This window comes from Prionailurus bengalensis, chromosome D3 (genome assembly GCF_016509475.1).
Source record: "Prionailurus bengalensis isolate Pbe53 chromosome D3, Fcat_Pben_1.1_paternal_pri, whole genome shotgun sequence".
NCBI lineage: Eukaryota > Metazoa > Chordata > Mammalia > Carnivora > Felidae > Prionailurus > Prionailurus bengalensis.
The window spans coordinates 19337433-19359952 of NC_057356.1; the positions used below are offsets into that span (position 1 = coordinate 19337433).

The window sequence follows — 22520 nt, forward strand, 5'->3', positions numbered from 1 at the left end:
TGTCTTTCAGCAATTTTAATACATTCGAGAATATTTCATAGAACAAAATAAAAAAGTATTGTCAATCAGCAGAAGCCCATGGTTGAGGGATACAGAAATGTAACTGGCCCTTTTGCAGTAAAGCTTGTGCTTGAAGGGAGAAGAGGCAAAATGACTTCCTGGAGGCTTCAGGTCAAGTGCCACTGGACTAAAAGCACCTCACAGTAGCACTTTTAGGTATGTATGACCATCTAGAATTATCCTATAAAGCCAACATCATAAAAAGAATCCTATTAGAAAAAGCAAAAATCACGCTTCTAGAATCTTCTCACCTGTGAACCCACATGCAGATGTGGGCAGGCCGGCCAGACACCCCTGCACAGCTTCTTGTCAGAGAGACAGAAATGGGCCTTTAAACAGGTGGGACTGGTCCTGGCACTCCCCACGGCCACCCTCTGCCCTGTCACTGACCCCACTGGCAGCCTTGTGAGCACAGCCCCATGCCTACCAGCATGAGTTGCCAGGGCTGGCTCGCTTGGCTAGGAAGGGACAGATGTGTGAACTGCAGATCCAGGGAAATCTTTTCCTTCACAGAACAAAAAAGCACCCCCAACACAATAAATAAACAAAAACATGGCCGCAAATCGGACATACTGGGTCCAGACAGGAGCACAGGCTTCCATGAGGGCGAATGAGAGACAAAGTGGAACTCAGAAAGACCAAGTGGAAAGACACTGAAAAACAATTCGTTCTCACCTAACAGTCCCTCCTGTGACAGCACAGGGCAACTGTCAACAGAGCAACAGAAATCAGAATAGAACCTCGTCAGGAAGGTTGAGACAGGTACCATCTCCCAGGGTCTTCCAGCGTGCCCTGGGGCTGGACTCTGCTGACCTCTCCTTCCTTAGCTGAAAATAGGCATTTCACAAAGAGCCTCCAGTTGGGGCAGCAGGTTAGGACCTCTGGGCAGGGCTGATGGGCACTTACCAGCCACGTGACTGTGGGCCAGCAGGCCACATGCACACAACACACAGCCCATTTCACAATAACCACATTCTTCTCTAGGCTACAGACATGTCAAGTCCTAGTCAGGAACACCACACTTGAACGCAGAACCCTCGGCCCATGTGTTGGCTGGGCACCTTCTTCGCATCCTGTGATTGGGGCAGTGATCCTACTTCCACTGGTGGCTACTCTTCCTCATGCTGCTTTGCAGGTGCCAAACACAGCTGTGTTCTAGAAGCAACAGGTCTTGACACTGTTTAAACCAACAGCTACTATGTTAGGCACACATGAGATGCAGGCTCCCTGTTCCCAAGAAGGGCTGAGTCCCAGTCTGAGAGTCATCTCACCAGGACACCTCATGATAAGGCTTTGGTTCCGCTGCACAGAAGAGGTGCTGGTGCGGCTGCCTGTCACTCGGAACCTGGAAGGTGGTGTGGCAGGGGACCAACTCCATCGCTGGGCTGCATGTCACGAGCCCTGAAGACATCTGCTGTAGCTGTGGATGCAGTGGCCTCCAAGACCCTCCTTGCAAGGAGAGTTAAGGCACTTCCTTAAATTCTTGCCTAGGAGGATTTCGTCTGAGTGACTCAGAGTGACTTTAAATTACACTGTCTGGGCTCCCTCCAGCTGTTTAGCTTTTTCTCCTGCTACGTCCGACTTCATTTCTGGCTTTCACCAGGCTAATGTCCAGATTTTGTGTTTTAGCTCTACGTTCACTAAACAAATTTAACTTTGGTACTAATAGAACAGGAGCTTTTCCCCCCAATATTGCTCATAAGAAAAAAAAATTTTTTTAACCAGAACTCCTTTTGACCAATTCTTTTGTCCAGAAACCTAATGCCAGAGCTGGGTTTCCAAGCCCAGCTGAAGCCTTCAAGGCTGAAGGACAGGTCGGCAGAGGCGTGACAAGGGGGACCCAGCAGCAAAACCAACCATTCAGCAGCAGCAGACCCTTTGAGCCAGGAACTTGAGTCGCAATCATTTGTTAGCTCAAGTTGCAAACACTTAAATCACACGGGCCAGGACAGCCCTGTCACCCGGAAGCGGTGGCCATCCCACTGCCATGGGATGCACTCCTTGAAACTGAGCCCACGTCCAGGGCCGTGGCCTGTTCACCCAGCCATCTCTGCCAGGTGCCGACTTCCCTGCCCGGTTCTCCCCGGTGACAGAACCTGTGCTGGCAAGGAGTCCAGAAGAGCTGCAGCTAAAGCTTTCATTAACCCCCTGTGAGCTGCCCACATCATTTCACCCCCTTCCCCAAGTTTAGCTGTGCGTGAGTCGTTTTTTACACCCCGCAGCACTAAAATAGTTCAATATTCTCTTCAGAAAAAAAACTCCGCAGCAAACAGCGTGTGTGATGTGCATTGAGCCCACGCCGACCTCTGACCCGACAGGTCATGTGCGAGGAGCCCAGTGTGAGCCGTGGGCCACAGACGCCTGAGTTCTCCCAACTCAGAGGCCCCAGCTGAAGGCTCACACGCTGCGGGGCAGCCCAGAGAGTCGCTGAAAGCTTTACGGGGTGCATAGCTAATGGCGTTGGTGTCACTTGGTAATGGGGAGAGTCCTTCTGGTGTGCTCAGGTTTCAAAGTACTTGTAGATTGCTGTCACGTAAAGCATCACGCTTTGCCAATCAGGCCGCTCGGTCCGGACCATTTCATTAATGTCCTGGCGGAGAAGGAAGAGACCTGCTTAGAATCCCAGGTCACCTCTGGGCCCATCCCAACAGGCTCCCCCCACAGCTGGGGTAGGGGGCTTCAACTCTGGGCTAAGCTTGATCATACCCACCAAAGGCCTGGCCAAGATGCCTGCTCCATCGCTACCAAGTGTGCCTGTGAAGTGTCAGCATGGTCCCTGAGCTGCCTGTCTGTGCCCGAGCCCTACCCCAGAGTCCCACACCGGGGTGCCCTTGCTCCCGGCCACAGCCCTCCAAGGCTGGCTTTTGTCTTCTTTGGGGCCTTGCTCTCTGCCTACCTCTTTTAAACCCCTCCACATGGTGGCTTCTGAGAGCCCTTCTCACCCTAGTCTCTGTCCTGAGAGAGTCTCTGTGGGCCCAGGGCTCCCAGAACTCAACTTTCCAATGTCCTTCACCATGGCAACCATCTGAAATCATCAAAGACACTGTTCTCTAACTGTATCCTGCATAATATCAGTGATCTGTGAGATGCCAGCTGATGAAACCCAAGACTTGGATATATGACTACAAGACCCCAAAAGAGTTTCACTGTTGCTGAAGAACATCCATGACTTTTCAGGGGAGCCATGCTCAAGAGAACCCGTGGAACCACGGGTGAGGGACACAGAACATGTTGCCACAGCCAGCACAATGGAACGGGCCACCCAATGGTGGTATAGAAAAAAGAAAATACGTTTGTTCAATGTAAGATCTTGACTAAAAGCTCTTTAGGGTGGGGAAACGGACAGCTTTTTATATGTTAGTACTTTACATGTGATATAAAATACCCAGCTAACGGGAAACATTTCAATAATGGTAATTTCTCTTTCTCTCTGTACAGCTGAATAGAGGACATACTTCTGTCAATTCAGAAGATACAACTTCTGGGACTTTACACGAACACTCCTGTGGGGTAAATATGAATGTAAACACTTCTTCAAAACCATCCAACTGTTACAAATGAGGGTAAGGGGTGCCCTTGAGTCCCTGACCCAGTCCCACAGGGCTCTTTACTCTATGGAAATCTCAAGATGGGCGCCCTGGACAAACACCTCAGTAGAGTTTATATATATATAATGAAAGTGTCTCTAGGTGTGGAAGGACTGGCTTTGCATCTGGACGCAGTATTTTCTTCAGAAAGTCAGACATGGTGACAAGGTGAGAGCTCTGACAGAAGCATGTGTGGTTTGAGCTACTGCGGGCACTGAGCAGAGGCCTAATGACCCTGAAATGTGGGTTCCCTACAACTCATTTCTCACACTGTGAGTGGCATTTGCCACAGCACTTGTGAAGCGTGGCATACCTGCTCCACCTCTAAAGTCTCCTTCCTCAAATTGCACTCACGTCCTCTCCCCCTAGCATGACAAAAGGCAGACAAACCCACAGGAATGCATCTCTGACAATGACATGTTATTGTCATGAGATTCACCTGAAAAAGGTGACTCTAAGGAAGTCAAAGTCGCTGGGGCTGTGGTCAAGATGACTCCACCCACCTCAGGTGCTTCCTCAGGACACACAAAGCGCCCACAGGACTGAGGTGAAACCCCTGCCGGGGCCCCTCTGGCAGGATGCTCACTCGGCCGGCCAGGGCCCGTGTGGACCCCTGTCTCGCCCAGTAGCCACCCAGGAACTCTCTTAATGAGAAGGAAGCTCTTCCAAACAAAAGAATGGGCCTGCCAGTGACTCACCAGTGTGGATTTGATGCCGACGCTCTCAGCTGCCTGAAAGGCCAGGGTGAAGTTCCTTCGCTGTAAAAGAAACTATGTGACTGGAGTGGACAAGCGAGGCCAGGAGGAAGGCAACCTGCACTACCCGTGCTGCCGGGGAAGATGGACAGCCACCTCCACTTGGTGCCAGAACAAACCTACACTGGAGCTCCTGAAGCCCCCACCTACCCCGACGACCCCTCCGCAGGGCCCACCCACTCCTCTGGTGACCAGCTGTAGAGCAATCTCCACAAGCCCCTTCTTTCCTCGCTGTGGAAAAGGGATGCTTCTGACACATCAGCCCTGAGCTGCCTGGACCTGGACCCCAAAAGCTGATCAGAAACACCTGTCAAATGAGCTTCCTCCCCAGGGGAAAATCTTCAAGGGTTATCTGAGGGTAGGAGGGGACCAGAGGAAGGCTCGGGCCTGGGACCTCTCCTAGTGCCCATCTGGACGAGGGTTCTCCCCAACCTGTCTCCAAGCACCTCCCTGAGTGGGACACCCGGACTGCACAGGGCTGTTGGGAGGCTGGCCTGGTGTGGTGAGAGCCCTGCCCAGACTGCTCATGCCTTGAGCAGTTCTCCGTGGCCAGTTCTTGGTAAAACCCTCAATTCTAAATATCATCACCCAGGAAGGCTGACAGCTCCCACAGGGAATGTTGTCACTTGGGGAATTCTGAACCCACCAAATGTCCTAGAAAGGTTGGTCAGGGACTGGCTGGCTCAGCACAAATAACTCAATCCCAGAACAAAACTGAGCTGGGATGAGGCCACTGTGAGCCAGCAATGTGACTTGGGTCCTGCCAATGGAAGGCTCTGCCTCTCCTATGCGGTAAGGACTCCAGGAGCTGGCCATTCCACAGCCGGCCTACCTTATCTTGGCTGTTCAGCTCTTGATATGGAATGTGGGCCGGAAGGTACGTATGCAGGAGAGCACAGAAGGCCAGCCCATCATTCCAACTGCTGCTGAAGTTTGTAATGTCAATATTCTGAAGGAAAAGAAGAAAAACAGGTAAGTAACGCACGTTGTGATCTTCTGAGGAGGACGGTGAGGAGGAGATGCCACGTGGCCTCCAAATGCCAGGCAGGGGGAGCTTCTGGAGAAAGCACAGAGTGCTAGGGGCCATGTCCCAAGACCATGTCCAAGACCATGTCCCAAGACCAGCAGGTGTCAGTGACTGGCCTTGTAGCAATTCCCCACTCCATCCTATCCACCACCTACAGATTGCTGCCACCTTGGTGGCAAACGTTTGAGCCACCTCCTCTTCACGTGAAGAACAGTGGGCACAGGGCGCTGTTCTGGCAGTTCTGCAGCATCGTGGGGCCCTGGGGAGCAAAGTTCTACGCTGAGAAGTTATGATTCAGCCTGACCTCCCCTATTAGGGCTCAGGCACAGATTTATAGTACATAAAAACCCCTGTGTTCTGAAGACATCAACAGCTGCCATCTTGCATTAGGAGACATTGGGAGCTGATTCACACTGGGGCTGTGTGCGTCCCCACAGCGCTTCTCCCAGATCACCTCGACTTTCTCATTCCATATTTATAGTATAATTATTTGCAACCATAAAAGTAACATATTCAGAATAGTTGACTATATGGTAACACAATTTGGCTAATGTGTAGCCTTTACCTTTACTTGCAAAAATTCTTTTTTTTTTTTTGAGAGAGAGAGAGAGAGAGAGAGAGAGAGAGAAAGAGCATGCTCACTCGAGTGGGGGAGGGGCAGAGGGGCAAGGGGAGGGGCAGAGGGACAAGGAGAGGGGGAGAGGGAGAGAGGGAAGGAGGGGGAGGGAGAGGGAGGGAGAGAGAGAGGGAAGGAGGGAGGGAGGGGAGGAGAGAGAGAGAGAGAAAAAGAGAGAGAGAGAATATGAATCTTAAGCAGGCTCCACACTCAGCCCAGAGCCTGACTTGGGACTTAGCCGTGAGATCATGACCTGAGCTAAATCAAGAGTCTGACCCTTAACCTTCTGAGCTACCCAGGCACCCCATAAGAATCCTTTAAAAAAAATTTTTTTTTTTAATTTATTTTTGAGAGAGACAGAGACAGAATACCAGTGGGTTAGGGGCAGAGAGGAAGACACAGAATCCAAAGCAGGCTCCAGGCTCTGAGCTGTCAGCACAGAGCCTGACGTGGGGCTCGAACCCATGAGCTGTGAGATCATGACCTGAGCCGAACTTGGATGCTCACCCGACTGAGCCACTCAGGCGCCCCAAGAATCCTTTTGAAAGTAAAACTCCACCATTAAATTTTGGAAATTCACACACTTTATATAAATGCCACAAACTGAAAAAGAGAGCACTTCCCAAACACCTCTTATTTAAGCTCACACTGTTCTTTCATGCAGACTTCAACTGCATCAAGGGTTAGTTCTTGGGGGGGCTGGGAAAGCCCACATTTTATTATTGAAGGCAAACCACCCGTTCCTGGGTACAGGTTCCTACTCCTTCCTGGGACAAGTGATCACACAACAATATGAATACCATGTGTACACGTACAGAGTTTTACAAACTTTGCCATCCCTGACCCTGGTTTACAGACTGTTAGGTTCTCACACCAAGTAGGGGAATGGATGAGGGGCAGGTGGGGAGGACAGGACCAGGCCTGGCAACTGGCCCTTCGGGGAAGACAGTCTTAGTCCAGACTCAGCAGCTCTCAGGCAGTTTCCTTACAAAAGCAGCAAGCAGTGTGGAAGAGCACGGAGCTGAACTCTTCATAAGCTTTCATCATCCAAGTGAATTCTGGCCCTCGAATGCAGACACCCAGAATGCTGCCCTCTGGGGGCGGGGGGGGGGGGGCTTCTACTCAAACACAAGCCGTCAAGAAGGCAGCAGCTCTGTGGGCAATTATTCCAGAGGTCATTTCCCCTCTGTAACCTGATTATTTGGGGCAGCCAGTCACGCTGATCTGGCCTGAAATCATTGTTCATAAACTGTGGTGAAAGAAATTACCAGATTAAAGCACAAAAGGATACAAACCTGCCAAGAGTCACAGGGAAGGTCGCAGTAAGCTTTCAGGGCCATCTGACTTGGCCTCAAAGAGTGCACCCGCCAACCCTCCCCCAGTGACTGGGGCCTGGCAGGTCTTCCCTGCCTCGGTGCTGCACTCCCCACACTTCCTGGCCACGAAGACACAGTCCAAATAAGCATGCCTGTCCGGTTCCCGACAGCCCCTCCCCGCCCCCCTCCAGGGGACAATACCAGTCACCACCTCCTTTAAGGGCGCCGTGCAACCAGCGGTGTCTGCAGTTACTGCTGAGCCGCCACAGCAAACGTGCCGCTTTCATCTCACATGAATCTCAGGAAGCAGCCAGCCAAGGGGCGCCAGCACCATCTGGGAGGAAACTGGAAGTAGGGAAGGGAAATGACCTGTCCAAGGTGCTGGGCTGGTAGCAGGGAGGATTGAGTGTCAGTTTAATTCTATCACCCGGGAGCAGTTTTAGATAAGGAGGCTGGGGCGCAAGGAGGCCCAGGTCCCAGAGCTGATCTACATGGTCATTCAAACTCAGGCCTGTCCAAAGCCCATCCACACTCCAGAAATCAGACTAGATCTCATGACGAGTGCCCTGATCAAAGACCCGAGGGCACGGAGTATCACTGTGTGGACAGCAGGGCGAGAAGCTTCTTAATGACTGTCCAAGGCCTGTGGGAGGCCAACAGCAACATGTGGCTGCTAAGGACTCCCATCCCTTGCCCCCAGAGGTCACATTCATTTCTGGAGGAAAACAAATCTCTACTTCCTGCCGCCACAGCCCCCTCTTCCAGCTCCTGAAAGTCAGGCGTCTGGCAGAGCTGCCTACGTGCCTGGCTTCCCAGCACCTCCAGAGGAAACTGCTGCGCTCCAGTTCCCCAGCTGTGGGAACCCCAGCCTTCCCCAGCTTCCTCAACACAAACCCAACCTCAAACCTGGAACCTCCAGGCAGAGCAGCGACTTCATTTACAAAACATGCCAAAGATATTTAAACAATGAGGAAACAATGGCTTCTTGAGTTTTAGGGCAGGGGGAGTTAACTTTGAAGTACCTGACTACCAAACTTCCAAATCAAAACAAAGTCCAAACCCAGGCAGGCTGGCAGGTGTCACTGTCCCCGCCAGCTGAAGGCGAGCCAGGCTGGGCGCTGTACCCAGCAGGGACACTGAGGCCAACATGCAGGAAACCCAAGTGAGACCTTCAAATGCCCTGTCCCCATCCTTCTATCTCCTACCCCCTCCAGAGAGACCCTGGGGGAAAATGAGGCCAGTGCTTCAAAGGAAATGGAGAAAAGCCTAAAATCTGAGAAGGCAGGCCTCAGGCAAGGCTGCCATCACCCCATGCCACCACAGCTGTGCTGGGCCTGCACCCTCTGCTCCCAATCTCACTGCTTATTCATTTAAAAACAAAAAATTTTTTTTAACGTTTATTTATTTTTGAGAGAGAGAGACAGCATGAGCAGGGGAAGGGCAGAGAGAGAGGGAGACACACCATCTAAAGCAGGTTCCATGCTCCAGAGTTGTCAGCACAGAGCCTGACACAGGGCTCAAACTCACAAACTGAGATCATGAGCTGAGCTGAAGTCAGATGCTTAACTGACTGAGCCAGGCGCCCTTCTGCTTGTTCGTTTTTGATGTTCAGGGCTGGGATATCACTCTACTGTGAAATAATGCAGATTGAACATGGAAAAGTCTATAAACAATGAAGCTGGTTCTCTGAGGCTAAAAAGGGTGCTAGAAAACCCAGATGGGAAGACAGGAAAGTTCTGCTGGCTTCCTCTCTGGAGCTCTTAATTTTGAGGGCTATTAATTTAGGCTTAAGAAGCCACCTCGTCACAAAGTTATCTGTAATAGCCTTAGGACTTTCACAGATATACTTTTTGGCATGTTTATTTCACAAAGGATGTCTAGGGATGGACCTTCTATTTTCAAAAAGTGGCATTTTCAGTGCATAAGGGAAGTCCTTGACTGTAAAACCTAAGTGCACTTCTCCCTGGACAGAAGGGCCATTTACACCTTACAGATTACCACAGGGGCTGTGGTAGGATCAAGGGCCTTCCCCCCTGGATGTGCCCTGACTCCTACATGGATGGCTTCTTCAGCAGGCCAGCCAATACCTATAAAATGAACTATTCTTAAAGCCCAAAGCACGATGTTTTCAGGGAATACACACACCAGTGCTCTTCTTACTGTTCACTATTCACAGGTACTGACACTAATAAGCTAAGAAGGAAACAGTTTTCTTTTTCTTTTTAAAAAATTTTTAATTTTTTATTTTAGAGACAGAGAGAGCACAAGTGGAGGAGAGAGGCAGAAGGAGAGAGAGAGAATCTTAAGCAGGGACTTGATCCCACGATCCTGGGATCAAGACCTGAGCCAAAATCAAGAGCTGGATTCTCAACTGACTGAGCCACCCAGGTGCCCCCAATTTTGTTTTTAAAACAGAGACACAGAAGTAGTAATTACAAAAATAGAGACATACAGTAGTAATTACAATGCAAGTTTCTTTAACAAAAATTTTTTTAATGTTTATTCATTTTTAATTCATTTTTTTAAATGTTTATTATTTATTTTTGAGAGTAAGACAACACGAGCAGGGGAGTGGCAGAGAAAGAGGGAGACACAGACTCTGAAGCAGGTTCCAGGCTCAGCACAGAGCCCGACACAGGCTCAAACCCACGAACCATGATACCATGACCTGAGCCAAGTCAGACGCTTAACCGACTGAGCCACCCAGGCGCCCCCTATGTTTATTCATTTTTGAGAGACAAAGAGAGAGAGCACAAGCAGAAAAAGGGAGAGAGAGGGAGACACAGAATCTGAAGCAGGCTCCAGGCTCTGAGCGGTCAGCACAGAGCCTGACGCAGGACCCCAACCCACGAACTGTGAGATCATGACCTGAGCCGAACGAAGTCAGACACTCAACCAACTGAGTCACTCAGGTGCCCCTATAATGCAAGTTTCTACTTAATGAATTCAGATTTTGCATTCAGTTTTCAGGTCAATTCAGGACTGTTCTACTTTTCTAGAGAAGTCTATGTTTGGATTAGGTGGACAAAAATGAGAGGCTTATGATACGTGCCAGAACAAAAGTTCAAGAAAGCATTCAGCACAGACTCAAATGAGGCACTTTGTTGCATTTTCTCCCACAGGCACACGTCCTCCCATCCAGGAAAAGTCCACTAAGAGATCTGATGGGGCAGATGGACGTGGCCTGCTTTACAGGCCCATCTGTTGTCCTTTTCACTATCATAAAAATTCAGACCAGACACCTAACACCCTCACGCCCCTCCATAGGATTGGCTGGGTGCTTCCCACTCATTCAATTCTTGACCTGGGCCAGAAGCCCTCTCCTGCTCCTGTGACTTAGATATGATGCTGTCCTTTGTCTGTGGCCTTCAGGTAGCCCCACTTTGGTGTGTGTTTGTATGCACTGAGAGTTGAGGGGTGGAGTAAGAGAGCGAAAAAATTACACAAAATCTCCACAGAAAAAAATTAAAAAGTGTCATAAAACATCTTAAAATGTTTTAATTGGTCTGAAGCTTAATTAAGGGCCATAAAATACACCCCCAAATTCTACATGTTCTTTAAATAGTTATTAAGGTTCTGATCTATTTAAGGAAATGCCACTTTTATGGGCACAGGGCAAAAAGCCAAATACCATGATTCATCTCTCTGCTCACACCAATTTCCTTATGCCCGTCTCAACTGTGGAAGAGTGGGATCACAGCCAAACACAGAGAGGCCAGGTCCTTCCTGCGACTGAAGATGCTGGGAATGCTACCTGCTGGGGGTCACAGCCCAGCCTTCAGGAGATACAAGTGAATTACAAACAAAACCAACCCTGCCCAAGGTGCCTCAGCCCCAGGCCATAGGTCAAGTTCTGGAGGGTGTGTGGAAACCTGAGAGAGGCAGGCAGGAGAGGGTACCTTTAAATATGTGGTATGGTAGGGGGATGTGAGGTCTAAATAGCATGAGGCTCTTGATCTCGGGGTCGTGAGTTCAAGCCCCACACTGGGTGTAGAGATTACTTAAAAATAAAAACTTAAACAAACAAACAAATAAATAAAATAGAGGGAAAAAACATCAAGAGACAGTATTTACCATTGCTGGTAGTGTTAAACACGGAGGGCCCCAGAAGACCCTGGATGTAACCAGCAAAAGCCTGCTTGGTGCCCAGGGCTGCCACGGTGTGAACTGGCAGGCCCACTCTGGCTGCAGATCTAAGGGACGTGTCCTGGGGACCTTAGTGCTTTCTCCTTTTTGAAGTTTAGCTAAGCTCTCTCTGCTCCAGGTCAGAGAAGGAGAGGGGAAGAGAGGGGAGGGGAGGGAAGGAGGGCAGCATATATCCATGAGGCTTGCTCACCATGGAGTCCAGTCTTGGGACTACGTGGTAAAGAGGGAGGAAGGAAGGAACCAGCAACCCTGAAGACAGGGCCCTGCAGCTCGTGCCACTTGTCAGGGAGGGGCTTCTAATAAGGACCTTTGATCTTCACTGTGCATCAGAATCATGTGCAAGGCCTTTCCAAGGCCACATGTTCAGCTCTACCCCAGAGAGGCTGACCCAGTTGTCTGGACGTTATTTTCGTTAAAGGTCCCCAGATCACCTGAGTCAGGACCACTGATCTAAAGACTGACAGCGGTGGAAATGCAGTGGATGGGAACATTTAAAAGGTGAAATCCGGGAGTTCATGATGATGCTCACAGAAGCACACCCAGCCCAGCTTGGAAACCACTCACAGTCTTGAGGGCTGGGAAACCAAGGGAGAGGATCAAGCACCGGATGGAACTTCCCCGACCAAACTGGATGTCAAAGCAATTAAACAGCTGATGAAAGAGTTTGTGAAGAGGAATTCCAAAGAAGCAGGAGTGACTGACAGAAATGGAATGGTACCATTTGGCAACAGTGATGATGAGTGGCCAGGACCATCTCAGAAACACAGAGCCAGTCCTGCTCTGCTCTATCTGAAAGGGCAGGACACAACTCCACAACTGAGGTGTTTCTGCCAAAACCTGGAACCGGAACCAGATCTAACCTGTAGTTCTATTTTCCAACTTATACTAGGGAGAGCAGCACAGAGATGTAGTCAGCAAAACCTAAAATGTAGAACTCTATAGAATACATGATCCACTTCCCTCAAGAGGACAAACTGAAAGGAAAAAAAACGGGGGTGAATTTTACAATTAAAATAGACTTAAAAGAGGTATGTTATCCAAATGCAACGTGTGAACCTTATCTGGATCTTATTTCTAACAAATCAATGAAAAAAAACCATGATTCAATCAGGAAGTTTAAACTAAATGTGAGAGGGCATTAAATGACTGGGAGTTGTTCTGGAAACCTCCAGGTGGGGGTGGAGAGTGCAAGGACCATGTGCAATGACTTGTGCCCAGGGGGCATGTGCACAGGGTCACTTTACCACTCTCATTACTGTAGTGGGTATTTGAAAATTTCCACACACACACACACACACACACACACACACACACACACAAAAAAAAAAAACCAACAACCTACAACTCAACAACTCAACTAAAAGATAAATAACCCAACTGCCCAAATGCAAAATCGAGCAAAGGATCTGAACAGACATTTACCCAAAGAAGACAGATGAATGGCCAACAACACATAAGAAGACACTCAACTCCATTAGGCAGCAGGGAAATGCAAATCAAAACTACTAAGAGCTACCACTTCATAGCCAATAGAACACATGTCATTTTACAAAACGGAATAACAGGGGCATCTGGGTGGCTCAGTTGGTTGGGCATCCAACTCTTGGTTTCAGCTTAGGTCATGATCTCACGGTTTCATGGGTCCAGGCCCGTGTTGGCCTCTGTACTGGCAGCGCAGAGCCTGCTTTGGGTTCTTTCTCCCTCCCCCAGTCGCACTGTCTCTGTCTCTCTCAAAATAAATAAAAAATTGAATAACAAGTGCTGGCGAGGATGTAAAGAAATGAGAATTGTACACTGCTGACGGGAATGGAAAATGATGTAGCTGCTGTGGTAGTTCCTCAATAAGTTACACATATAATTCTCAGATAACCTGGCAGTTCCACTCTAGGTATCCACATAAAAGTGAAAACAGGCGTGGAAATTAATACCTGCCCAGGAATGTTCACAGCAGCATTATTCACAATAGCCAAAATGTGGAAACAACCAACCAACAAAAGTCTACCAACAGAAAAATAAACACAATGTGGTATATCCATACAACGGAAATTTTTGAGTCATAAAAAAATGAAGTACTGGGACACCTGGGTGGCTCAGTCGGTTAAGTGTCCAACTTCAGTTCAGGTCATGATCTCACAGTCTGTGAGTTTGAGCTCCGCTTTGGGCTCTGTGCTGACAGCTCGGAGCCTGGAGCCTGCTTCCGATTCTGTGTCTCCGTCTCTCTCTGTTCCTCCCCCACCTGCACTCTGTCTCTCTGTCTCAGTCTCTGTCTCCTCTCTCCTCAAAAATAAAGACAAAAAAATTTTTTTAAAAAGTGAAGTACTGGGGCGCCTGGGTGGCGCAGTCGGTTAAGCGTCCGACTTCAGCCAGGTCACGATCTCACGGTCTGTGAGTTCGAGCCCCGCGTCAGGCTCCGGGCTGATGGCTCGGAGCCTGGAGCCTGTTTCCGATTCTGTGTCTCCCTCTCTCTCTGCCCCTCCCCCGTTCATGCTCTGTCTCTCTCTGTCCCAAAAATAAATAAACGTTGAAAAAAAAATTTAAAAAAAATGTTTAAAAAGTGAAGTACTGACATGTTACAACACGGATAAATCTTGAAACATTCTGCTAGGTGAAAGCTAGACACAAAGGCCGCATATTGTAGGACTCCATTTATACTCAACATCCAACTTACTGAGATTCAGAGAAAGCAGATTAGTGGCTGTCAGGGCGTGGGAATAGGGAGTGACTGCTAATGGATATGGGGGTTTCCATTTGGGGGTGAGGAAAAGTTCTGGAACCCCACACAGTGGTGATGGTTGCATAACACTGTGAATGTACTTAATGCCCCTGAACTGTGGACTTAAAAATGGCTGGAACGGGAAAATTTTAGGTTTTGTCTGTTTTACCACAGTAAAAACAACAAAACAAAACAAACAAACAAAAAACAAACTCAACCCTCCCCCCCCCCCAAAAAAACTGGCGGATGGTCTGAAGTAGTTCATGCTCAATAAACTCTATACACCAAGTAGATCTCATAAGCAACTAACTTATCCTAGAGCGTTCACTGGGAAGTCACGTTGCTTAAATATGATTCAAAGTAGGTTTTATGGGAACTTTTACAGCCCTACTTAAAAAAATTTCTTACAAACAAGTAGTTGAACATAGAAGGCAGGGTATCAACCTGTTCCCTTCACCACCAGGATAAACAAGCAACTATGGTAACTAGAAAGGAAGCTGATCTATCATTCTCTGTATGGCTGTTCCAAAGTCAAAGGAGGGAAACTGCCATGATTCTGTGGGTGAGACAGCTACATTTAACCACAATGATGTTGCTCAAAGCAGCAAGCACATTTCTAGGATACAGCTCCAACTGTATCGAAGCTTCACAAAAACAAAATCTAGTATAATAATAACATTTTGGGCTATATAAATTGTTTCAGTCAAATGAACCAATTTTGGGGGAACAATTCAGAATAAGTTAGCAAATGTCATCCTAAGAGATGGGAGTAATATCCCCACATTTCCCATAAACTCCTTCAAAGGGAGACTTTTTGTGGAGGAACACACAGGAGCCAAGATACCTGCTTTTTGAAAATTCAGGAAAACTGCCACTAGGAAGGGACGGTAGGCAAGAGCCGCTGACTAGGTCCTACTTGTCCTGGGCATATTATGAGCAGTCTTATGAGCAGCTTAGGAATCAGTCCTGCCTTTTCTAGATTTAGTTTAGCTTTGGCAGAGGTTATTACTCATCAAAATGCAATTTGAACTAAAGGAGACACGCACAGAAATCCTCAAGCAACATTTACCATGGTGTGTGCTCTGGGGAAGGGCTTGCTTGGCAAAGGAGGAGAGAAGCTTCATCTCCTCATCCTAACCTTCCCAACGGCTTCCCTGAGAATACTTGTGTTTGAGAGGAAGAAAATGAGGCATTCCACAATATCTTTGGGATGGCCTCCTTTAGTCTATCCTTAGGACAAGTGCTACCAATTTTGTACTCAGGCTCTGAAACAGACAGATGCAGGGCAATCTGGGTAGTGAAGGCTGCCCAATGTAAGAAGCCATGGCTCACACCAAAACCCTGTTCAAATGCCTTCTCTGAGAAAAGGCTCTTCAGAACCTTCTGGTGACAGAACGGAAGCTCTTTACCTTGCAAGCCTGACTGCTCCTCCATTTTAAGTCTTAAGAAATTCTTTACACTGATTTGAAAGCCACAGCTCTTATAGATCATCACTGAAGAGAGAGTGGTGTGACAGAGATACCATGGGTTTTAGAATCCCACAGACCTGGGCTTTGAATGTCAGGGCCACTTCCTACTACTAGCTAGCTACAAGACTGGGGGAGCATAATTTACCTCAGAGAGTCTCCATTCTCTCATATACAAAATGGGAAAGATACACAATTATGAGGATTTAATAAGACAGAGTCTATGAGGTACACAGAACAGCTCCCTCTGCTAGAGTTTGGCATATCCCGTCCCCTTCTCCCACCTCCCCCAAGATGGTGCTGATTCCACCTTCTAAACCACAAATAAGCATAAGGCAAGAGATTCTGTCCCCAACCCAGGAAAATCCCCGGAGTACCAGAAGCCAGCCACACTGGTTCCGAGTCCCTCTCTTCTAGTTCACACCCTGGGACTTCAGGACACCTACCATCTGGGCCAGGGAAGATCTGATGGCTCTGTGACAACCACATGGACTTCTGTCACACGTCTCCCCTGTGCCTACTGCAAATAGATAGCACTTACATGACTTTGTTTCCCTCTCTCGGGAGTGTTCTTTGCCAAGCACTGAACTCAAAAGCTAGCACCCTCTTCAGGCACTCCACGAAGGTTTGCTGAATAACATGCTTGTTTAAGAAAACTGAGTGGGGCTGAGAAAGAAAAAAAGAAAACTCTGAGGAAAAGCAGAGAAATTCAAGGGAAAAAAATCCAGAGTATCGGAAAGCTTCAGTATAGAGGTAGGTCTTAAAAAAAAAAAAAATGCTTCAGGGGCACCTGGGTGGCTCAGTCAGTTGATCATCCAACTCTTGATTTTGGCTCAGGTCATGAGCTCCAGGATGGAGCTCACATCAGGCTCTGAGCTGAGTGTGGAGCCTGCTTAAGATTCTCTCTCTCTTCTCCCTCTGCCCCTTCCTGCTCTCTCAGAAAAAAAAAAAAAAAGCTTCAGCTTCTAAACATGAGGGCTGCTAGAAGCCAGCACTTATAAAGCATAAAGGACAGATACAAAGTATACCTAGACTCATCCAAACACCTTAAATTTGAAAAATGTGATTTATGCAAAAAAGGATACTACTACACAGAGACTACAGGATACTATTAATTCCATGCAGAGCAAAGATTCAGACCGCTGCATTCGTGGCAAGCCCCAGTTAGGAAGTTGCCCATCTGGATATACTGTTATCCTCCCGGTGAGTACCGAGCACTCACATTTCAGGGAGCACTCACGTTCAGGTGCACCTTCTGATGCACGCCCAGACAGAATGTGAGCCTAGAAAGACTACTGACCTTCCTTGGCACAGCACTTCCCTTTCTGAAATCATAGGGCATATATCTGGTCTGACTCAGGACACTGAAGTACAAGGCAGCCTGGATGTGAAGTGGCTATGGTAGTGCAGCAGCTTGGGAAGGAAATGATCTCAGGAAAGAATTGCTCCACATAGTGTGCCCACCTTAAGATGAACTTATCTTACTGCTTACAGCAGGAACGGTTCTTCTAAATCTGTCAGGGATTTGTTTCTACACCTATAAGGTACCATTTTGGCAGAAGGAAAATGGCAAAATGTCCAAAAACAGGTATCACACCTGTGGAACCACCCTCTTATAACCCTAACTCAATGGTTTACTTACCTTCCCACTGGTGCAGTAAATGTGAAGGAAATGGTGAAACGCTTTACACTCTGAACCAGATACAACCAGATACCACCAGTGGGAGAAAATGACGGTGTTGTCACAGGGGAGGGGATGAGCCTGAATTCCACTGGGGCCCTGTCCTGTGTGTGGCACTTTACTCCTGACCCCATACTTATTTTTCTGGTTTTGCTTTGCATGCAAGTTGGTTACAGGCACTTTTTGTGGGTGTCTTGGTAAAAAACACTAATTAGGATGCAGCCAAATAGGGTTGAGGGTCCTAAGGAGGGATACGATGCAGCAGAAGTATAAAGGCCACTCAAAACTGGATTCTACACAGAACAGTCATGAATGCTTATGATTACAAATCTGAGTCATAAAAAAGGTTACAATTATGCCCAGGAAACGGCATACTTTTTAAAGGCCTGTAAATACTATTATGTCTCAGAAATAATTTTGAGAGTTTCTTGAGGGCAAAGGTCATGCTCTAGACTGCATCATATCCTTCCTTGTATTTAATGACCATTCTAGCTGTGCCTGGGCACATCACTGAAGAAGACACATGGATGTCAAACAAGCACACAGAAAGATGCTCAACAGCACTGGTTCCCAGGCAATAGGAAAATTAAAACCATGAGGAGATATCACCACACAGTTATCAGAACGGCTGGAGGCTGACCACACAGTCTCGGTGAAGATGTACAGGAACTGGAACTCTTGTGCACTGATGGTACAGCCACTTTGGAAGACAGTCTGGTGGCTTCTTAAAAAATGACACCGGGCCTCTGGGTGGCTCAGCTGGTTGAACGTCCGACTTCAACTCAGGTCATGATCTCACAGTTTGGGAATTTGAGCCCCACATCAGGCTCACTGCTGTCAGTGCAGAGCCTGTTACAGATCCTCTGTCCCCCCTCACTCTCTGCCCCTCCCCCACTCACACTCTCTCTCAAAAATAAACATTAAAAAAAAAGTAACACCTACACCAACCACATGGTCTAGCCAACCCACTTTCAGATGTTTACACAAAGACCTGCACACGAATGCCCACAAGAGCCTCACTTATAAGCAATAGCTGGAAACAATCCAATGTCTGGCAACAGCTGAATGGATAAACAAATGGTGATATGTCCATGAAACGGACTTGCTCTTCAGAACAAAAAAAGGAAGTGAATTATTGATACACACAGTATTGAGTAAATCTCACAATCATTATGCTAAGGATAATGCCAAGTGAAAGAAGCCAGAACTCTCCCCAAATTGTACACGCTATGATCCCATTTATACAAAATTATAAAAAATGCAGACACTATACAGTGACAGCAAATCGTGGTCGCCTGGGGATTGTGGAGGAGGCAGGGAAAGGCAGGATGAAGGGGATACAAAGAGGCATATGGAATCTTCTGTGGAGATCGATATGCTTACCATGTGTGGGGACGGTTTCACAGGCATAGGTATGTCAAAACTCAAACTGTAAACCTTAAATATGTGCAATTTATTATGTGTCAATTCTACCTCAATGCATCCTTTTTTTTTTTAATGTTTATTTTTGAGAGAAAGAGAAAGCACTAGCAGGGGAGAAGCAGTGAGAGCGTGAGAGAGAGAGAGAGAGACGGAGAAAGAATCCTAAGCAGGCTCCAAGCTGACAGTGCAGAGCCAGCCCAATGCGGGGCTCAATCTTACAAACAGTGACAAGATCATGATCTGAGCCGAAATCAAGAGTTGGACACTTAACCGACTGAACCACCCAGGCGCCTCAATGCATCTGTTTTTCTAAAGCAATCTCAGGGCCACAAACACATTTAGGTGGTGCCTAGGTTCTCTCCATTTAAAAAAAAAAATTGTTTTTTTAATGTTTATTTATTTTTGAGAGAGAGAGAGAGAGAAAGATCTAGTGGGGGAGGGACAGAGAGAGAGGGAGACACAGAATTGGAAGCAGGCTCCAGGCTCCGACCTGTCAGCACAGAGCCCAATGCGGGGCTTGAACCCACCAACTGTGAGATCATGACCTGAGCTGAAGTCGGTCACCTAGCCAATTGAGCCACCCAGGTGCCCCAGTTCTCTCCATTTTTAAGCTTTTTCTTTATCCCCAGCGTTTCAGAGTGCTGTAACTGAATGTAGTCCGGGGTTAAACCACAGCATGACCAGATACAATCCAAGTGACTCTGCTACAAGACACCCTGGGCCAGCTCTGAGAAGGCAGAGTCATGTCCTTGAGTTCTCAGGGCTCTAGGTAATTTGCTACACATGACTGTAGAGACAAATGCAATTCAGCTTTCATAAGGTAGACTTCTTTGCCAGACTGTCACTACTCTACCCAGGTTCCCTCTTACCTGTGAGGCAATGTTTTTAAAAATACCATTATAGGGGCACCTGGGTGGCTCAGTCAGTTAAGCATTCGACTCTTGATTTCAGCTCAGGTCATGATCTCATGGTTCATGGGTTCAAGCCTCACATCAGTCTCTGTGCTGACAGCACGGGAGCCTGCTTAGGATTCTCAGTCTCCCTCTTTCCCTCTCTCTCTCTCTCTTAAATAAGTAAACAAAACATTAAAAAATATAAGGTTCTGGCAGGTTAGTGTCACATTATTAGGTTCTCTACTTAAATAAGACAACAGCACATTGGATTTTTCAAAAAAGGCCATAGCAATATATCTGACCCTAAATCTTTTCCAGAACTTTACTGCATCCCATCAAGGGGCGGAATCTATCTCCCTTCCCCTTACAACTGGGCAGGCCTTTGTGACTGCCTTGGCAGATAGAATGTGACAGAAGAGATGCTACATGACTCCCAAGACTAGGTCATAAAAAGTGAGGGGACTTCTGCCCATCTCTCTCTTGGGACATTTACCCTGGAACACAGGGTAGGAGGCTGTGAGGAAGCCCAATCCACATGGAGAGGCTGCAATGTGGGCTTCTAGTCCTGACCCAGGGAAAATCTCGGCAACCATCAGCCACCAGAAACGAGAGCGGGAGCCTCAGATGAAGTTGAAGGGAGCAGAGATGAGCCGTCCCCACTAAGCCCCATCCAAACTGTAGATTTATGAGCTAAATAAATGTCATCATTATTTTAAGCTATTAACTTTTGGGGTGGTGACTGTTAAATAGCAGTAGGTAACCAGACCATCCTCCTTTCTCCTGGATCTAAAGAGCCTATTTGGAAAGGAAAATAGTTTGTCTTTTCCTCCTCCTTCCAGTATCTAATGGTTAATTACCCTTTCCATAATTATGTATCGTGAGGCAGCAACAGAGCATCTTTATAAATTACCTGCTTCTACAAACAGAGAGGTCACCCTAAATTTCCTGAATGACCTTGGGCTAAACTCATTTGTGAAAAGCCAGAGCATCATGTATATAATAAAATTAACCTGTCAAATTTCAACTCCTCTGTAGACTTCATATTGTTATGTTGGCATCTCATCCAAAGTGAATGAACACACACACACACACACACACACACACACACACACACACACACACTTTCTCATGATGTAAGGCAGTAAAGGACTGCTGAGATGATGTATAAAGATTATTTGACCCAGATAATTTAATGAATCTGCTTTTAGCAAAATAATTAAGCAGCTTTTGAAAATGTCACTTACCTGATTTCTCCTGTATTTCTCAGCATTCCTCATAATAAAAATGCCCATTTACTAGAATTTTAGTGAAGAGCCTGGGACCCTACTGGGGAGGCAGGACAGTTAGCAGAAACAGCCTAAGGCTGGGTGTTTGGAGGCCCAGGTGAATGATCTCAGGCAAGTCTGCCATTTCTCTGATTTGCAGTTTCCTCACCTGAGAAGTAGAACCTCCTGTCTGCGTAATTCCTAGGGGTTATCTCAAGACCAATGTTCTCCAACTTCTAAGAGTGGAATTTTGGCTGCTCATTCAGATTAAGTACTTCAACTTTTATCTAAGCAAATGAACTCCTGAGACAATTGTATTACAGCTAACCAAGAGCACTGGCAATCAAACCATGTTCCTACTTCCAGCAGGTTTCCATTATGGATGGGAGTTAAATGGGGAAAGAACGAGGGGAAGAGAAATGGAACCCTGAGTTATGGAGAACAACAGGCCTCTAGGGCTCTGTTCAAAGTCCTCAGGTCCCTCTGGCCTCTAGCACTTCCACAGTCCCATTCTGTTGATGAAGTCATAACAAGTACACGGGAGGGGGCTGTCAGCCAGCTGGGGTGGGGGAAGGGGGGGTAAATATGATTGAATAGTGTCACCTACCATGCACGAAAACCCTGATCAAACTAATGTATGGTAATGGTATTAAGCAATTAATTAAAAAAAAATTTACAGCCTTGACATTTCTGGAAATAGATGTTAACAGTTGTTATCAAATTATGTTTAAACAGAATGTAAGAAGTACATTGTGATTCTGGGAAAACTGTGTTTCCCAGCTGCTATGTTTGGCATTAAAAGGAATCCCCTGAAAACAGGAAGCCATTCTTTCACTCCGCTGTGACCATGAGGCCACCCGCCTAACCTCCACTGTGTGCAGCAGAGGACACAGGCCTGCAAAGAGCTCAGAGATGTGAGCTCTTTGTAGACATGTGAACTTCACACTGGGCCACCACAAGTTTTCTGGACATGAGGGCAGAGAATGACGAGGCTGTGGCAGTGTGAATGGCTTCACTGGAGAGAATGAGTGGTATATGGAATCCACATGAAGACTGAGTGGGACTACAAATCTGCCATTCCTTTTCCCTTTGTTCAAGTATTTTTAACCCCTGGAACAGTGATATTTACAAACAATAAGATTTCTGCATGGAAACTTAGCTTCCATCCAAACTGACAATGTAAAAGAGAAAAAAAAAATTTAGACTTTCAACCTAGATTCAATTCAGAACAAAACTCTTATCTGCTGCCTGCACCTTTCTTATTTTTTTAACTCTGGGAAGTCATTCCTGTGACCTAAGATTCCAGTTATAGAAGAGGAAATGAAACCATCTAAGCTTTGCTTTGACAATCAGGAATTCCGAATGTATTATTTTAACTGCACTCTATCTACTGGCAGAACTCCCAGCTCTCCTGACCTCTCCCATTCCACCCTCTCTGCCTCAGTCCTAACTTGAACCACAAGTGGAAGGAGAAGACAGGGAAGAAGGACTGGGGGAAGAGGCACTCCACTCCATAATGTTTCTGTGTGAGAGACTGAAGACCTCTCCAAAAAGAAGGGGAGAGGGTTCACCA

General features: G+C 47.2%; 1 protein-coding gene across 2 annotated transcripts in view; it reads right to left on the minus strand.

The window, feature by feature from the left end:
- The window catches only part of SPECC1L (sperm antigen with calponin homology and coiled-coil domains 1 like), a 143398-nt gene continuing 120878 nt past the window's right edge, over positions 1–22520 (minus strand). For both annotated transcript variants that reach the window (XM_043557898.1, XM_043557899.1), the window contains exons 14-16: positions 5235–5351; positions 4346–4405; positions 1–2650 (exon numbers count right to left, since the gene is read on the minus strand). In XM_043557898.1, coding sequence (XP_043413833.1) covers positions 2561–2650; positions 4346–4405; positions 5235–5351 — 267 coding nt within the window. In that variant the 3' untranslated portion in view covers positions 1–2560. The remainder of the gene's footprint in view (positions 2651–4345; positions 4406–5234; positions 5352–22520) is intronic.